Below are 14,779 nucleotides of genomic sequence, written 5' to 3'. Positions count from 1 at the left end.
TTGAAATCCCCTTAAAGCACAAAATCGTTAAATACCAGTAATTTGTAAATAGAAAATCATAATTCGTAATTTGAAGATCCAAAACAATATTACCATTTTTTGTAAAACGCTTGACTCGTTTGCATGTGAGACTGCGCCACCTACATGTGAGGTCAGAGTGAATTTCTATTCTTTTGAGATACGCACTTCTTAGTTGTGTAAAAAATCTTAATCCTTAAGCTTCTTAGATAGGTAAATCACGCATTTCATGAAAGATATATCCGGAACAAAAATATTTTTCTGTTATCTGAGTGAATATTCCACCCACGGACAAGATATATTTAAGCTTCAGCAGTGTGAACTACACGCTCAATGAAACGAAGTGTGCCCCTTTTCGTCACGGCGCCACTGCGCCACTGTTCGTGATTTCATTGTTGACACTCGAGCTGTCAGTCGCAGCTTTGTCATATAGCTTTTTCGGTTCGTCGGTGTTAAGTTTTTGTGCATTTTCGGCTCGATCTCGTTGTAAAATTGCGTTTTTCTAGTGAAACCCTATTGGTTGAGAAATAGTGCTTTCGTTGTGCATTCGGCTTTCGGAATTCCTGAGGTTCTCGAAGTGCATCACGGCCATGGCAATGCTGGAGGGAACACTGTCCAAGTGGACAAATGTGATGAAGGGATGGCAGTATCGCTGGTTTGTGCTGGATGAGTATGCGGGATTGCTGTCCTACTATACGGTATGTGGAAATTTTTTACTGCAAATATCTTGTATAACACTCCCTTTAATATTTAAAGCTTATTTTAGGGAACAATGTTAGCATTATAGTTGTTCAGGACTGGCTAAATTTGTTAGAAGATATATGATTTACACTGCACAGGACTATTTTGTGTTTTGGTAAACATGAACGAGTTGCTGCCGTTAATCAGAAGTATTTGAAGGGTCTATTTAGATTCTGTTTCATTTTTGGTAAAACCTCGCTGAATAATTCCAAATCCAGGCTAGTGTGTGCGGGTTGAAATTTATTCACTCAGTGCAGGGCATTCGACTAATTCAGCAGGTTTACTACAGTAGTCCGATACTCTATAGCAATTGGTATGCATTGAGCAATGATGAACAAGCTGTGATGTACAACAGTTTACCTTTCAAATGCTGTTCCAAGCAGCAGTTCTTAGCTTGCTTGTTGAATGCTTCTTCAGAAAAATATGTGCAGTAGGTTTTCGAATCAACAGGTGCAAAAGGCTCATGAGCAAGTATTGCTCGTAGTAAATTTAGAGTGGAGTAATTTAACATTTTGGAAAAGTTGGATAGAATCGGATGGATATTGAACATTAGGTTTATTGGCATTTAAGCCAAATGACGAAACTAAAAAGGTAAAACTTTCCGCAACAATTTAAAAAAAGTAATAAAAGGATCCAGTGTAACCTTATCATTTATAACTATTCCCAAATTTTCAGCTATTTGATTCTTCAGAGTTTAGGTTTAATGACTATATTCATCAAATAGAATGGTATTGTATGATGTACCATTTTTCTATGCACGCTCGCAGAATAAGTCTCAGATGTTCTAAAGCTCCATGCTTTTTTCTAAGCTATATTTTAGAACTGTCAACAAACATGGTCTCGGATAGATCTAGTGTCTGTCATCTCTGGAACGAGTAATCAATACTACAAACTGCAATATGACGTTGATCTGAATAGTTTGAAAATGTGACAACCCACCACGATAGGTTCGGACATCGATAATATCCAAGAAGTACCTTTCGTTAATTAAAACGTGATCGATTTGTGTATACTGGAAGTAGGTGCTACGTATGGCATGCTCTTGAAGACGGCGAAATCAATGATTTGGAGGCCGTTATCGTTTGAGAGCCGGCGTGCGCTGACCTTCCCACCGGTTTAAATTCCTCCCACTCACCGACCTTAGCGTTGAGATATCGTATAAAAATTTCGACGTCTTGTTTTGGATAGCTACTGTATACCCGCTCTAGCTGCGCGTAAAAGGTGCCCTACGTTTTCGTCCTTTCCTAGGTGAGGATTGTGCACTTCAACTTGCACATTTATTCGAAGACAACTTTTAAATTTAAACTAAAAAAAAATAGAACGAAAAACTGTTTTTTGGGCTCTATCCTGAGCCAGTTACGTAAAATTGCTCTTAATTTGTTAAAGTAATAGCTATAGTTTTTTTAAAGTTGCTTTAAATGTACCACTGTGCATTGAGTTTCCACCGTTACCGTTTCGATATACACCATTAGAAGAAGTTGAACTGCCGCCAATTGTAGGGATACCATTCGTTCTGATTTAGCAGGACATATCCTGAAATCCTATGTGGGCATTCTGATTTTTTTTTCATATTCTAGCATTTGTTATGATTGTCCTAAAATATTCAATATGCAGAATTTTTTCGGGAATTGATCTTTTTACCAAAACTGAGTTTTTGAGAGGAAGTGGTAACTAACAATGTATAGTTTTGTAATAATAAATGAATTTGACAACTTTTCACTAGAGAACTTTGTGAAAACATCCAAATTTATTGTACCATCTCATAAAAAGTAATAGTGCGAAATTATGTTAGAGCAAGTTTTTCTTGATTTGCAAGTTACTGTTAGATCAAATTTGTGCCAAAATACTACTACTCGGACCAGATGGTATTCCTAACCAAGTGCATCACGCCATGGTGCAAAAATTGAACGAACGTTACCGTTCATGCAATGCTCGCGTCCGATAGGTGCAAATGTCAGTTGGCGTCAGAAATACAGAACATCGCTCTGTTTCAGAACCGGATTTAACAAACCAATTAAGAGCTCTGATGTGGGGCCCTCTTCATAGCAGCTCATCGAGTAATGTCCCGGGATCTTCCGGATTTTGACGACAACCTAGAAGAATGGCTTATTTTCATTAGCCAGGTAAAAATCACCACAGAAAACTGTGGTGATGCTGAAAATCTGATTAGATTACAACGGTCTCTGGTCTCGCCTGCGTGCCTCAAGTTATTAAAACCCTCCGGATGCTTTACGGGAGGCCAGCACTACAGATTAACAGACGTGCCACTCGATGACGATTTCATCGACCAAAAAAAAACGATTATTTTGAAATTTTGCTTAGTGGGCAATAATGCCGCTAGTGTCGCTATAAGCAAGCGTGCACATTCAAAAAAAAAACCGTCGGTAATGCCTCTGATGTTAATTTGAGCAAGCGCGCACACCCACTAGCAAAGAAACAAACCGTTTTATGAAAAAAACCTTAATTAATCCACCTAGCGGTCAGACCCAGCCTTTCTCATTCAACTTATTATATGTTAGAATAGATTTACACGATTTAAGAGAAAAAATACTCCTTGAAAATTTCTGCTGGTTTCAGCACAACTAAACCATTATTAAATACTATACCATTATTAAATTAAAATTAAAAACCTAACATTCATACATATATGAGCATACATTAAACAATGCAAATATAATGAAATAAATATGTTTCGAATACATCACGCAAAAATCCAGATGACTACTTCTGGTTACCGGAGTACATCCTAAAATGGCTAAATTTTGCCTAATCCGGGTATTTCGATGGCGAAGATGCCGACTTCATCCATTATGAGTATTGCGGAAGCGGTACACCCAAAGGCCAGAAATCAACTTAGGACGCCATTTTAAATTTCTAGATACTGAGTAGCTTCCGATTTCTGGAAAACAACCTTAAAGGGACAAACATTACCAATGTTTTTCAGGAACATTATCCCGGGCTCGAAAGCCGGGAGTAAACTCCATATTTCACTTTGAAACCCGATTTTACAGCTTTCGGTTTCTGGAAAACATCCACACACGTACACACCCACACACAAACATATACACCAATACATGCACACGTGCAGAAAATGCTCGTTTCGTCGCACTGAGTCGAGTAGTATATGGCATTCGACCATTTGGATCACTTTTCTACCTTTAAATTAGCCAGTGATCGTTAGGAGAAAGTCAATATGTTTACTTTTATTATGTGATTTCACATTTTTATGAACAACGGACAAAGTTACAATCCGAATACAATGAAATTCAATAGCAACCTATGGGGCAACTAGACCTTTCATTTGACACTAATTTTGTGAAAATCGGTTCAGCCATCTCTGAGAAAAATGAGTGAGTTTAAACAACCTCAGGATTACTTTACTTTACATAACTTTTGAACCATATGTTCAATAATAACGAAATTTGAAAGTTAAGGGTTTTGGAGACAGCCCGATCATTTGAAACCAGTTTTATTGAAATCGGTTATGTGGTTTCTGAGATATTGATGTTTCGTGATTTTTACATTTTGATACATAACCTCTAAACTAAAAATCCGATTACAATGAAATTCAATTGCAACCTATGGCACAACTAGACCTTTCATTTGCAATTAATTTTATGAAAATCGGTCCAGCCATCTCTGAAAAAAGTGAGTGAGAAAAAAAAGTTGCACATACACACACACACATACACACATACATACATACATACAGAAAATGCTCAGTTCGTCGAAAGGGGTCGAGTGGTATATGACATTCGGCCATTGGGACCACTTTTATACCTTTGGTTTTTCCAGTACCTTCCTAGGAGAAAGGCAAAAAGTTAGTAGGCAATAAGTTCACATGGTGGCGCACGAGTGTAACGTTTCAAATAAGGACGAAGATTTTTCAGGATGTTTATTCGAAGAGGCACGTCTGTTTGTCTGTGCCAGCACTGTTCATATCCAGTTTGTTGAACGGATTACGCACGATGTCACCGCCCCAGATGGAACGTCTTGAAACTTTGATTGACTTCGGGTTACAACTTTAGGGGCTCTGCGATCATTTGCAAGCTTCCAGCAAAAGTTGCCCATTTGAACAATTCGTCGCTACTACAAAAGCTCGAAGACAAATTGTCAACATCGCTAATGTTCTAGTGGGGAATGCGTAATGAATTCGAATGTGTCCTTGTAGATTTTTGCCGATTACATGTCACAAATGGTAACATTGTTTTAACTATCGACGACTGGGTGATCGTATAAATAGTAACAAAACGAAAGGAAAAGCGATACTTAACACACACAGGTCATGTAATGGAAAAAGCAATCAGTCGGATCATCAAATAAAGGACTGTAAACAGTTCCATGGTCCCACTGTAGAAAATCGCTGGAATGAAATTCATTTCCTGAAACGTTGTTGTACTTGTCACAGAAATGCATACTGAAATGCGTGACCGACGGAAGCGAATTTAAGAACCACCCGCTGCTACATTCAAAGGTTGAGTCGAAACTTTTTTTTCCGGGTAGTTGACTGTGAACACGTTCGCGTTTTTTAGACGATGGTTCATTAACGTTTTTTTGTTAGGGAAATAGAATTACGTTGTCCATCGGTGTGAACTTCTGTAAAATGTCCCTGTTTACTATACGTGCCCACGTGCAAATACAATGATCACTATAGTGGAATGATCAGGCACCTGCATCGACACGGTCCCAGCCAGGTAAGATATGGGTTATGAAGCCAATCATCTTTCCGGAATTTGACAGCCACTGTCAAGAAACCTTAGTTTGCGTTTAAATAAGGCAACAGCGACAGATATCTTCCTGAACCCTGCCAATGTTTTTTAAAGATATCTGCTTGGACAGTGTCCCGTTACTAGGCCTGTAAAAAGGCATGTAAAAAAAGATCTTTTATTGAGCTCTATGAGCTTTTTGGAATGACATGTTTGGTGTTATGTGTTGTTTTTGACAGCTAACCAATTGGTCATCACCGTTTGATCTTCTCGTCCGTAAAAATGCAGAGCCACGTGTGCTTATCGGTTTGGATTAGGTAAACTTATCATTGTCACTTAAATGTCGCTAGGGATGGCTGGGAAATTCAGTCGCCACGAAAACTCGTCTCGGTTGGTGCGTTCACGAAGGAGGACGCAATGGTGTTTTGAAGCCTGTAGGTGTATGCTGTTACGACTGCAAAAAGTGATGTCCAAAGATCACACGAATGGTCTTGGACAATTAAAGAGGGAAGGCGGAAGTATAACTGTCACTACCACAGAAACGCTGGATGTTCTTATGAACATTCACTTTCCTGGATCGACAGTGACCACCGGGTCGAACGTTGATGAGCAACAAAGCCTCGGATCAAGACGCTTGACGTCACGTAACTCCGCAGTGCTTGTTCGCCAACTGTTCACTTCCTGCAAAAGTCGGACGAAGTCATCATGTCGGAACTCATTAATCTTTTTCGAGCCAGCTTTACTCTGGGGCACATCCCGGTCAACTGGCGGAACGTTAAGGTGGTGTTTATAGCGAAGGCTTTCAGACCTATAAGTCTAACGTCAACGCTTCTCAAGTTGATAGAGAAAATTACGGATGACTACATCCGCAACGAGTTACTGAAGGATTTGCCCTTGCATAAGCATTGCCTAGTGACGAAGATCGATAAGACACTAAAATATAAAGAAACAGCGGTCCGCGCTTTTCATCATATTGAGGGAGCTTTCGATAACACGTCCTTCACAACAATCCACACGGCTCTTTAAAATAAAGGAGTCGATAATACTACAATAAGCTGGATTCAAGCAATGCTTTCGAGCAGGAAGATCACAGCTGCATTGAGAGATACGTCTGTCACAGTTGAGGCAGAAAAAAGATGTCCTCAGGAAGGAGTTTTCTCTCCACTACTATGGCCACTGGTGGTAGACGCTCTTCTCTCTAAGCTATCGCAGCTAGGCTACGAAATCATTGGTTATGCCGATGAAGTAGTTCTTATTGTTAGGGAAAAATGTGATGCAACTTTTTCTAGTCGAATACAAACGGCTCTTGAAATCACCTCCCAATGGTGTTTAGAAGAAGGGCTGAACACTGCGATCAGAAACATTTGATCTATTGTGATATTGCCCAGGTGTTTTCTGTATTCCGCACTTCGTATTATTGGCCAGTATCACTATTGAAGTAAATGATACGCTTTTTCATTTATATACGTGCTTGTGTGTACTAATATCGCCAAAATATAATTCCCTGGAGTGAGACTTCACCTTCACCATATACCTTATACCTACTGGAGATTGTTTGCGTGGATTTCCAGATGGACAACGTTATGGATCATTGCATTATTGAGCAAATGCTAAAGCGCCCGTTTGCCGCCAGAACCATGGAAGAAAAAATTAAAGTTATTGGACATCCGGTTCCTCGTCCACCTATGGAACAATTAAAATCCACGTATAAGTTGAAGTGGAAAATTATGTCTCGCAACTTTAATGTGTCATCGTATGACCAGCAATGGCTGTGTGGATCGGCGAAATTAAATAAACTTTTCTGCTGGCCATGTTTGCTTTTCCGTAGCGCCAATGAAAAAAATGTTTGGAGCAAGGAAGGATATAGTGATCTGAATCACCTTTCTGCGTCAATTAAAACGCATTCGAGCTCTAAAGATCACATAAACAATTCACTTGCCTTATCGATGTTCGGGCAAATGAGGATAGACGAAGCACTTGACCATAGCCGGCGGATCGCCCGCAATAAGCATAACGAAGAAGTAACGAAAAACCGGAAGGGTATGCGAACTTTAATTTAGATCACCTGTTTCCTTGGCACTCACGGTCTCGCCTTTCGCGGACATTATGAATGTTCCGATTCCACGAACAGAGGAAATTATAAAGACCTCTGCACGTTGATCGCCGCCAGGGATCCAGCGTTCCAGGATTTTATAAATAATAAAGTTTTCAGCGGAACGTCGGGAGGAATTCAGAACGAGCTTATAGAATGCATTGAAAGCTACATGCTTCAAACAATTAAAAGAGAAGTTCTTGATGCTGAGTTCGTGTCCATTATGATGGATGAATCAACAGATTCGGCTCGGTTATCGCAACTATCTTGTACTCTGCGCTACTTACGACCCGATGGTAAGAAATATTCATAAAATAAATTTTGCAAATATGTTAACAAATAGTTGATTTTTTTTTAATTCAACGAGGCTCAAACATTTTTTTGTTCATCAAAATTTTAGGAACACCAGTTGAAAGGCTCGTTAGATTGGCAGACGTTAGCAGTGACAAAACCGCCGCTGCTTTGGCCGGACACGTTGATGAAATAGCAGCGTATTTTGGTCTTGATGGTGACAAAGTTGTAGCTCAGAGCTATGATGTAGCTGCTGTAATGTCCGGGGACAAATCTGGAGTGCAAACATTGGTGAAGCAACGGTTTCCAAAAGCTGGATATATCCACTGCCGCGCACATGTGCTTAATTTGGTGCTACTTCACTCGTGCACAAATAACAAGAAATCAGCAAGGTTTTTCAACACGATCTCATCACTCGCGGCATTTTTCTCGCAGTCACCTAAACGCAGCGAGACATTAAAGCAATTTATGGAGACCCACATACCAAATGTTTGCAAGACCAAATGGTCGTATAATTCGCGTATGATCAAAATAATTGATTCGAGTTATGCAGCGATTAATGAATGTTTAGGTGAGATTGATCTTGGCGACAGTGTCTTTGATGCTGAAACTTGTACAACAGCCAGAGGTCTTCACGCATTCATGCTTGAATTCAATACCGTATTCTTGCTCAAACTTTTTGCTAATATTTTTGCACATACAGATGTACTGTATCAAATTTTGCAAACAAAAGAATTGGACGTAGTAGAATGTTTACGTAACGTCAAGGCTTGCCTCGCTTCTATCGAAGAGCTCAAAGCAGAGCATCATTTCTACAGAACGCTTAATGATGAAATTGATGTTTCTGGCGAAACGATCACTGATAGCAACGGTATCAATTATCGTCCCATATATGACTTTATCATTGACAAAATTATTGACGAAATGTCTAAACGATTCAAAGAACTAGATGAATACAAATTCATCATTTTGTTGAATCACGAAAAAATTGCCGAATTCAATGTCACATTCCCTACAAATAATTTGAAAATGCTTATTTCGTACCATTCTAAATTCGATGAAGCGAAGCTGTATAATGAGCTGACCGTTCTTTACTCGCGCGAAGAGTTCAGAGGCAAAAATATATTGTATTCAATTTCGTTTATCCTTGGACAAAACCTGCATCAAACTTTCTCCGAAACGCTTCGGCTGGTCAGAATGATACTGACATTGCCTAATACAACGGCGTCCGTCGAACGAACGTTTTCGGTTCTCCGACGGATCAAAAATTATTTGCGGTCTAAATCGAGGCAGAATCGATTATTTGGTATTATGATGATGGCTGTGGAGAAAGATTTACTCCATGAGATGATGCTGACGCCATTATTTTACGACGATATTATCGACAAGTTTGCGTTAAAAGTAAACCGAAGGATTCCTTTGTTATATAAATAAATGTTGATAAATAAAACTTTCAAAATCTGTTATCGCAATACTGTTGTTTTAATGTTGCAAATGTCGATTGAACAGGGCCCACTTGGTCACGCGTCGCCTCTGACTTCGGTAAAACCTGGGGTTAAACCCACAATTAACACTCTGGTCTTACATCACCATTGCTCGACCACGTATAACCTACGCAACCCTAGTATGGTGGCCTAAGATAAGTGAAATGACAGCTCAGGCAGAACTTAACAAAGTTCAACGACTGGCCTGTCTTTCAGTTACCATGGAAGCCATGCTCTACATCGGGCATCATCCGATTCTACACGGATGGCTGAAAAATCGGGTCCCAGACTGGATCAGGGATCCACGAACCAGGTATAGAATACACTATCTCTTTGGGAAAGTGGCCAACCGTCTTTCAAGCAGAGGTGTACGCAATATATATCTGTACTACGATATGTCTGAAGCGGAACTATAGACATGGGAACATCGGAATCTTTTCAGACAGTCAGGCTGCACTGCTGGCAATACAGTCTGCCACATGTGTTTCCAGACTAGTCTGGGAGTGCATTGCAACACTTTGGGTACCCGGACATAGTGGAATCGAGGGAAATAACACCGACAGCCTAGCAAGGCAAGAATCTGCTCAGCAATTCATTGGACCGGAACCGTTTTTGGGTACTTCCATATCCGCCCTTAAAGGCGAACTAAGTACATGGGAAAAGCTTTAAATAGCATTTCATTGGCAACGTGCGCAGGGTTGTAGGGTAGACAAACTAAACAGTCTATCTACCCCAACCTTGCGGTTACCAAATGGCTATTTAGTTTAACACGTAGTGAACTACGAATCATCATGGGAAGAAGAAGTCATGCAGGTGGCAGCTGAAGTTAAACTCGTGCATAGCAGAGGCGAGTTTGACATACGTGGGAGGGGGGGCAGAAATTGGCTCCGGCGCACAGTGGTCCAAACAGGCAAAAAGTGGAACTTAATTTCATAGCGCTTCTCACTTTCATTCTAGTTTATTGGTGTCTTCGGGATGGGGACAACTGTTTGTATGAATGACCCGCATAATCCTAAACTGTCAAAAGTTATAAAAAGTGTAATGTATTGAAAATAAAAATAAAAAACTAACTTTTTGCTCTGGCATTCTCGTCGACAGCACACATCCAGCGCGTGCGGGGTCTGCCTCGAAATCGTCGGGCTCTATCCGGTTCTCTGCTAGACATTATCTTCGCCGGTCGCTCATCCGCCATCCGTGCTACTCAGCTTGATAACACAGTGCAACAAAAATTGACTTTTTTTTGCCTTGGCTTCTATATATATATTTTTTTTTTGTGTATTTTTATGCAAAACTAAATTTCCCCGAGTTTGAACATATTTCAACTTAAGGGGCAACAATGGCGCCATTTTGAATTTTTGAGAAACCGGTAATTTTTGATGTTATTTCGACGCCATTTTGTTTTAAGACCAAATATCAAAATTTTAAGAGTTTGTCCACATATTAGCATCTTTTTATCCATCTTTTGAAGAAAACAGATCTTAAATCGGACAAAAACTGAGCTCAAAACGGTGATTCTACGAAATCGGTTTTGGCATAGTTTTAGTATATTTCACAAAGCAAAATAATATCGATTATTTCTGAGCATAAATGGTAATTCGCTAATATCTTAAAGTGGTAGTCAAATTATATCTTATTTTGAGTAGTCTCAGAAATCGAATGGTAGGTGTCTGATCTACGTAAAATGTCAGCAGATAAACCTATTTTTGTATTGTAGGGGGAATCGATTTCTGAGACTTTTTTAACCAAGATAAGATATTATTTGTATACCACTTTAAGATATTAGCGAATTACCATTAATGTTCAGAAATAAGTGATATTATTTTGCTTTGTGAAATACACTAAAACTATGCCCAAACCGGTTTCGTAGAATCACCGTTTTGAGCTAAGTTTTTGGCCGATTTAAGATCTGTTTTTTTTTTTCAAAAGACTGGTAAAAAGATGCTAATATGTGGACAAACTCTTAGAACTTATATATATATATATATATATATATATATATATATATATATATATATATATATATATATATATATATATATATATATATATATATATATATATATATATATATATATATATATATATATATATATATATATATATATATATATATATATATATATATATATATATATATATATATATATATATATATATATATATATATATATATATATATATATATATATTGTCAATTTTGAGTTAGCATCGTATTTTGGCCTAGCTTTGAGTATATTTTCAGATGTAGTGGAAATCAATACCAAGTCGAATTGTCACACTAGGCAAAGTAACCGCAAGTCAGTCCCAGGAGAAAAATAACCGAAAGTCAGTCCCGATTTACAAAAAAACATGCATAATACAACAGTAAAATGAATGGGGAGTAAAAAAGAGTTCGATACGACCGTTTAGATGAAAACAAGTTATCTAGTAATAATTATCAATTATTGGGATTATTTTTTCGTTTGAATTGGTGATGAATTTATGCAATTTTCTGCTAATACGAATTCAGTCAATTTTTTTTCTTGGTTCGCTTCTTCGTGGATTTATCCGCAAAATCTTGAGTATCGAAAAAACTTCCACCAGAATCCAGGAAATCGTTCCAAGAAATCTCCAAAGGTGATGCTCGAACCTCAAATGGATTTGGATCATCTTACCATTCCGTACATCATGAGATTTTCCAACGTCGACAGTTCTTAAAAGGTTCTCATGAACATACACTTCCTAACAGCGAAGGATTGACAGTTTTCCACGGCAACGAATAACAACACGTCAACACGCACTATAGTTTCAACATGGCAATGTGACTGACTTGCGGTTACTTTTCTCTTCGGTGTAGAATGTAACGGCAGTCAGTCGCACTCAAGGTTTTTATCATAAAATCAATTATATCAATAGTTTTTACAACATAATTAGTGCGGGCTAGTAAGCAAACTGTATTTTAGCATGAATATTGTCAAAATAATTCATCTTAAACAAGTGATAACTGAGTGTGAATGAAATATCTTTCGAAGCTGTTTTCTCGTTTTGACATTTTTACAGATGGGACTGACTTGCGGTTACCGGCAGTATATATATATATATATATATATATATATATATATATATATATATATATATATATATATATATATATATATATATATATATATATATATATATATATATATATATATATATATTTTTTTTTTTTTTTTTTTTTTTTTTTTTCGCCAATTACCGACCCGTGGTGGCATACAGCTCTGCCATATATATATATATATATATATATATATATATATATATATATATATATATATATATATATATAAAACATCAAAAATTTCCAGTTTCTCAAAAATTCAAAATGGCTCGCTCTATTGTTGCCCCTTAAGTTGAAATATGCTCAAACTCCGGGAAATTTATTTTCACATCAAACTTCATCAGAAAATCATACATAGAAGCCAAGGCAACAAAATTGTTGCACTGTGTAATATCAGCGTGTTTGTATACTTCGTACAGCTCGTGATTTATTTTCAAGTTTGCCTCTGAGTATTGATCGCAGGATTCTACGCTCGAAGATCCCATGCGCTCGTCGATCGGCCTCCTTCCACGTCCACGATGCATGTCTGTAGAGCGCCACCGGGAGAATCAGAGTCCTATAGAGCGCAAATTTAGTACGGATCTTTGAAGACTACGGGACCTAAGTCCGTTGTAGATAGTCTCACCCGAAAACCGCATTGGTATTCTCCAACAAAGGCTTACTGTAACGGCCTCAGTCGCTGGAACAAGACACGGGAAAGAGTTTTGTAAGCGGAATTGAGAAGAGTTATGCCTCGATAGTTACTACAATCGAGTCTATGTCCCTTCTCGTAGATAGGGCATATAAGTCCTTCCAACCAGTCCGTAGTTAGTTATTCCTCAGACCATATCCTTAGGATAATCTGGTGAATTGCACTACACAGCCGCTCGCTCCCGACTTTGAAAAGTTCAACCGGTAAGCCGACCTTCCCAGCGGCTTTGTGGTTCTTCAGCACTTTGTAAGCATTCTTCACTTCTTGTCCGTCTTCCCCAATTTCTATCCTGTTCCTCTCTCCTACCTTCCTCATTGTTCAACACCACTTCAAAATGTTGCTTCCAACGCCTGGCCACCTGCGATTTATCGGTAATCAGGTTCCCTTCCCTGTAATTACATTGTTTCCGTTAATCGTTCTGTAGAAGTTCCTTGTGTCGTGCCTGGTGAAGCAATTCTCCGCCTCCGCGAGGACACGATCGTTGTGCTTTCGTTTCTTACGGCGGTGAAGCCTCTTTTCGACAGCTTTTGCCTCCCGGTATTTCTCCCGCATGTGACGTGTCACACGATAAGCTGCTACTAACGTGTTGGCGTAGGCTCGGTTCTTCTCCTTCGTCACAGACAACTCTAGGACTTTTCCTCACTAAGGTATAGCGTAAGGGTACCAATAGGGGCGCATTCAGTCAATACAATCGAAGTAAACAGTAAAATAAATGCCCATGTAGCAATATATTAGTAGAACTAAAATTTGTTTGTTTTTTTCAATAGTAAACTATTTTAAACATTGAGATTACATACGTTTTGAAGAAAATGAGAGAAAAAATCGCAGCAAGCCAAGAGCGCGAATAGACGAAAGTTTTTGACGTGGTTTTAATTTTACTACATTTTCTTAACCACCAGTAGTGCTATGATGCTTTATTGTTACGTGCCTGAGGTGTTGTCATTAAAGTGATTCAAAAATAGAAAAAAATACCATCCCAGATCGATACAAAATACACGTGTTTGTCAAAGATTTTTCATGTCCATGACTTTTCCATACAAAGTTATAGAATATTTTAGCTGATTGTTTCGAAATGTGTCAATTTGGGAACCTCAAGAAAGTTGTGAGAGCGGTGTTGTCGCGCGACGACTGTTATTTGGCTAGAAATATGGTACCATGGAACGGGGTGAAATTGATTAATTTTTATAACAATTTCCAATTAACTAGCTTCATATACATTTTTCCCGAAATAGTATAACTTTAAAACAATAACTGGTATGTGCTCCAGTAAACCTCTATGGCTATTGGTGAAATATTGTGGTTTCCTGCGAATTCATCAGTATTTCTTTAATGATATAGCATGATCATTGTTGAAAATTACATTTTTTGACCTTTTATCAAACTTTACTCACTTCTCCAAATTTAACGTAATTAACCCTCAACTTAGATTACTTTAAGTAAATTCAATACTAATTTTTGTTATTTGGAAACTTGTTTGATAAAATGTTATTGAGTTTTGACTGAGTTAGAAGAATTTTTCGAAAATATGAAAAATTGCACCGGGCATGCAAGGGTTAACTTTGACAGGTATGTGAATCATGCAAAAGTTACGTTTAGGGGCACGTTAACATTGCCTAGTGTTGTAAGAGCAATAACTTTTGATTAGTATTTTTTATCACGAATTATCAGGTGATCAAT

At 38.2% G+C, this 14,779-nt stretch overlaps 1 protein-coding gene across 2 annotated transcripts in view; it reads left to right on the top strand.

The window, feature by feature from the left end:
- Positions 1 to 429: 429 nt before the first annotated feature.
- Positions 430 to 14,779, top strand: part of LOC129719716 (oxysterol-binding protein-related protein 9) — a 189,703-nt gene continuing 175,353 nt past the window's right edge. For both annotated transcript variants that reach the window (XM_055671112.1, XM_055671111.1), the window contains exon 1: positions 430 to 716. In XM_055671112.1, the coding sequence (XP_055527087.1) occupies positions 609 to 716 (108 nt within the window). In that variant the 5' untranslated portion in view covers positions 430 to 608. The remainder of the gene's footprint in view (positions 717 to 14,779) is intronic.

The sequence above is a fragment of the Wyeomyia smithii genome, chromosome 2 (genome assembly GCF_029784165.1).
Source record: "Wyeomyia smithii strain HCP4-BCI-WySm-NY-G18 chromosome 2, ASM2978416v1, whole genome shotgun sequence".
In the NCBI taxonomy this organism is placed as follows: domain Eukaryota; kingdom Metazoa; phylum Arthropoda; class Insecta; order Diptera; family Culicidae; genus Wyeomyia; species Wyeomyia smithii.
Note: the sequence above shows the minus strand (reverse complement) of the source record. Positions and strands in the feature narration are given on the sequence as shown.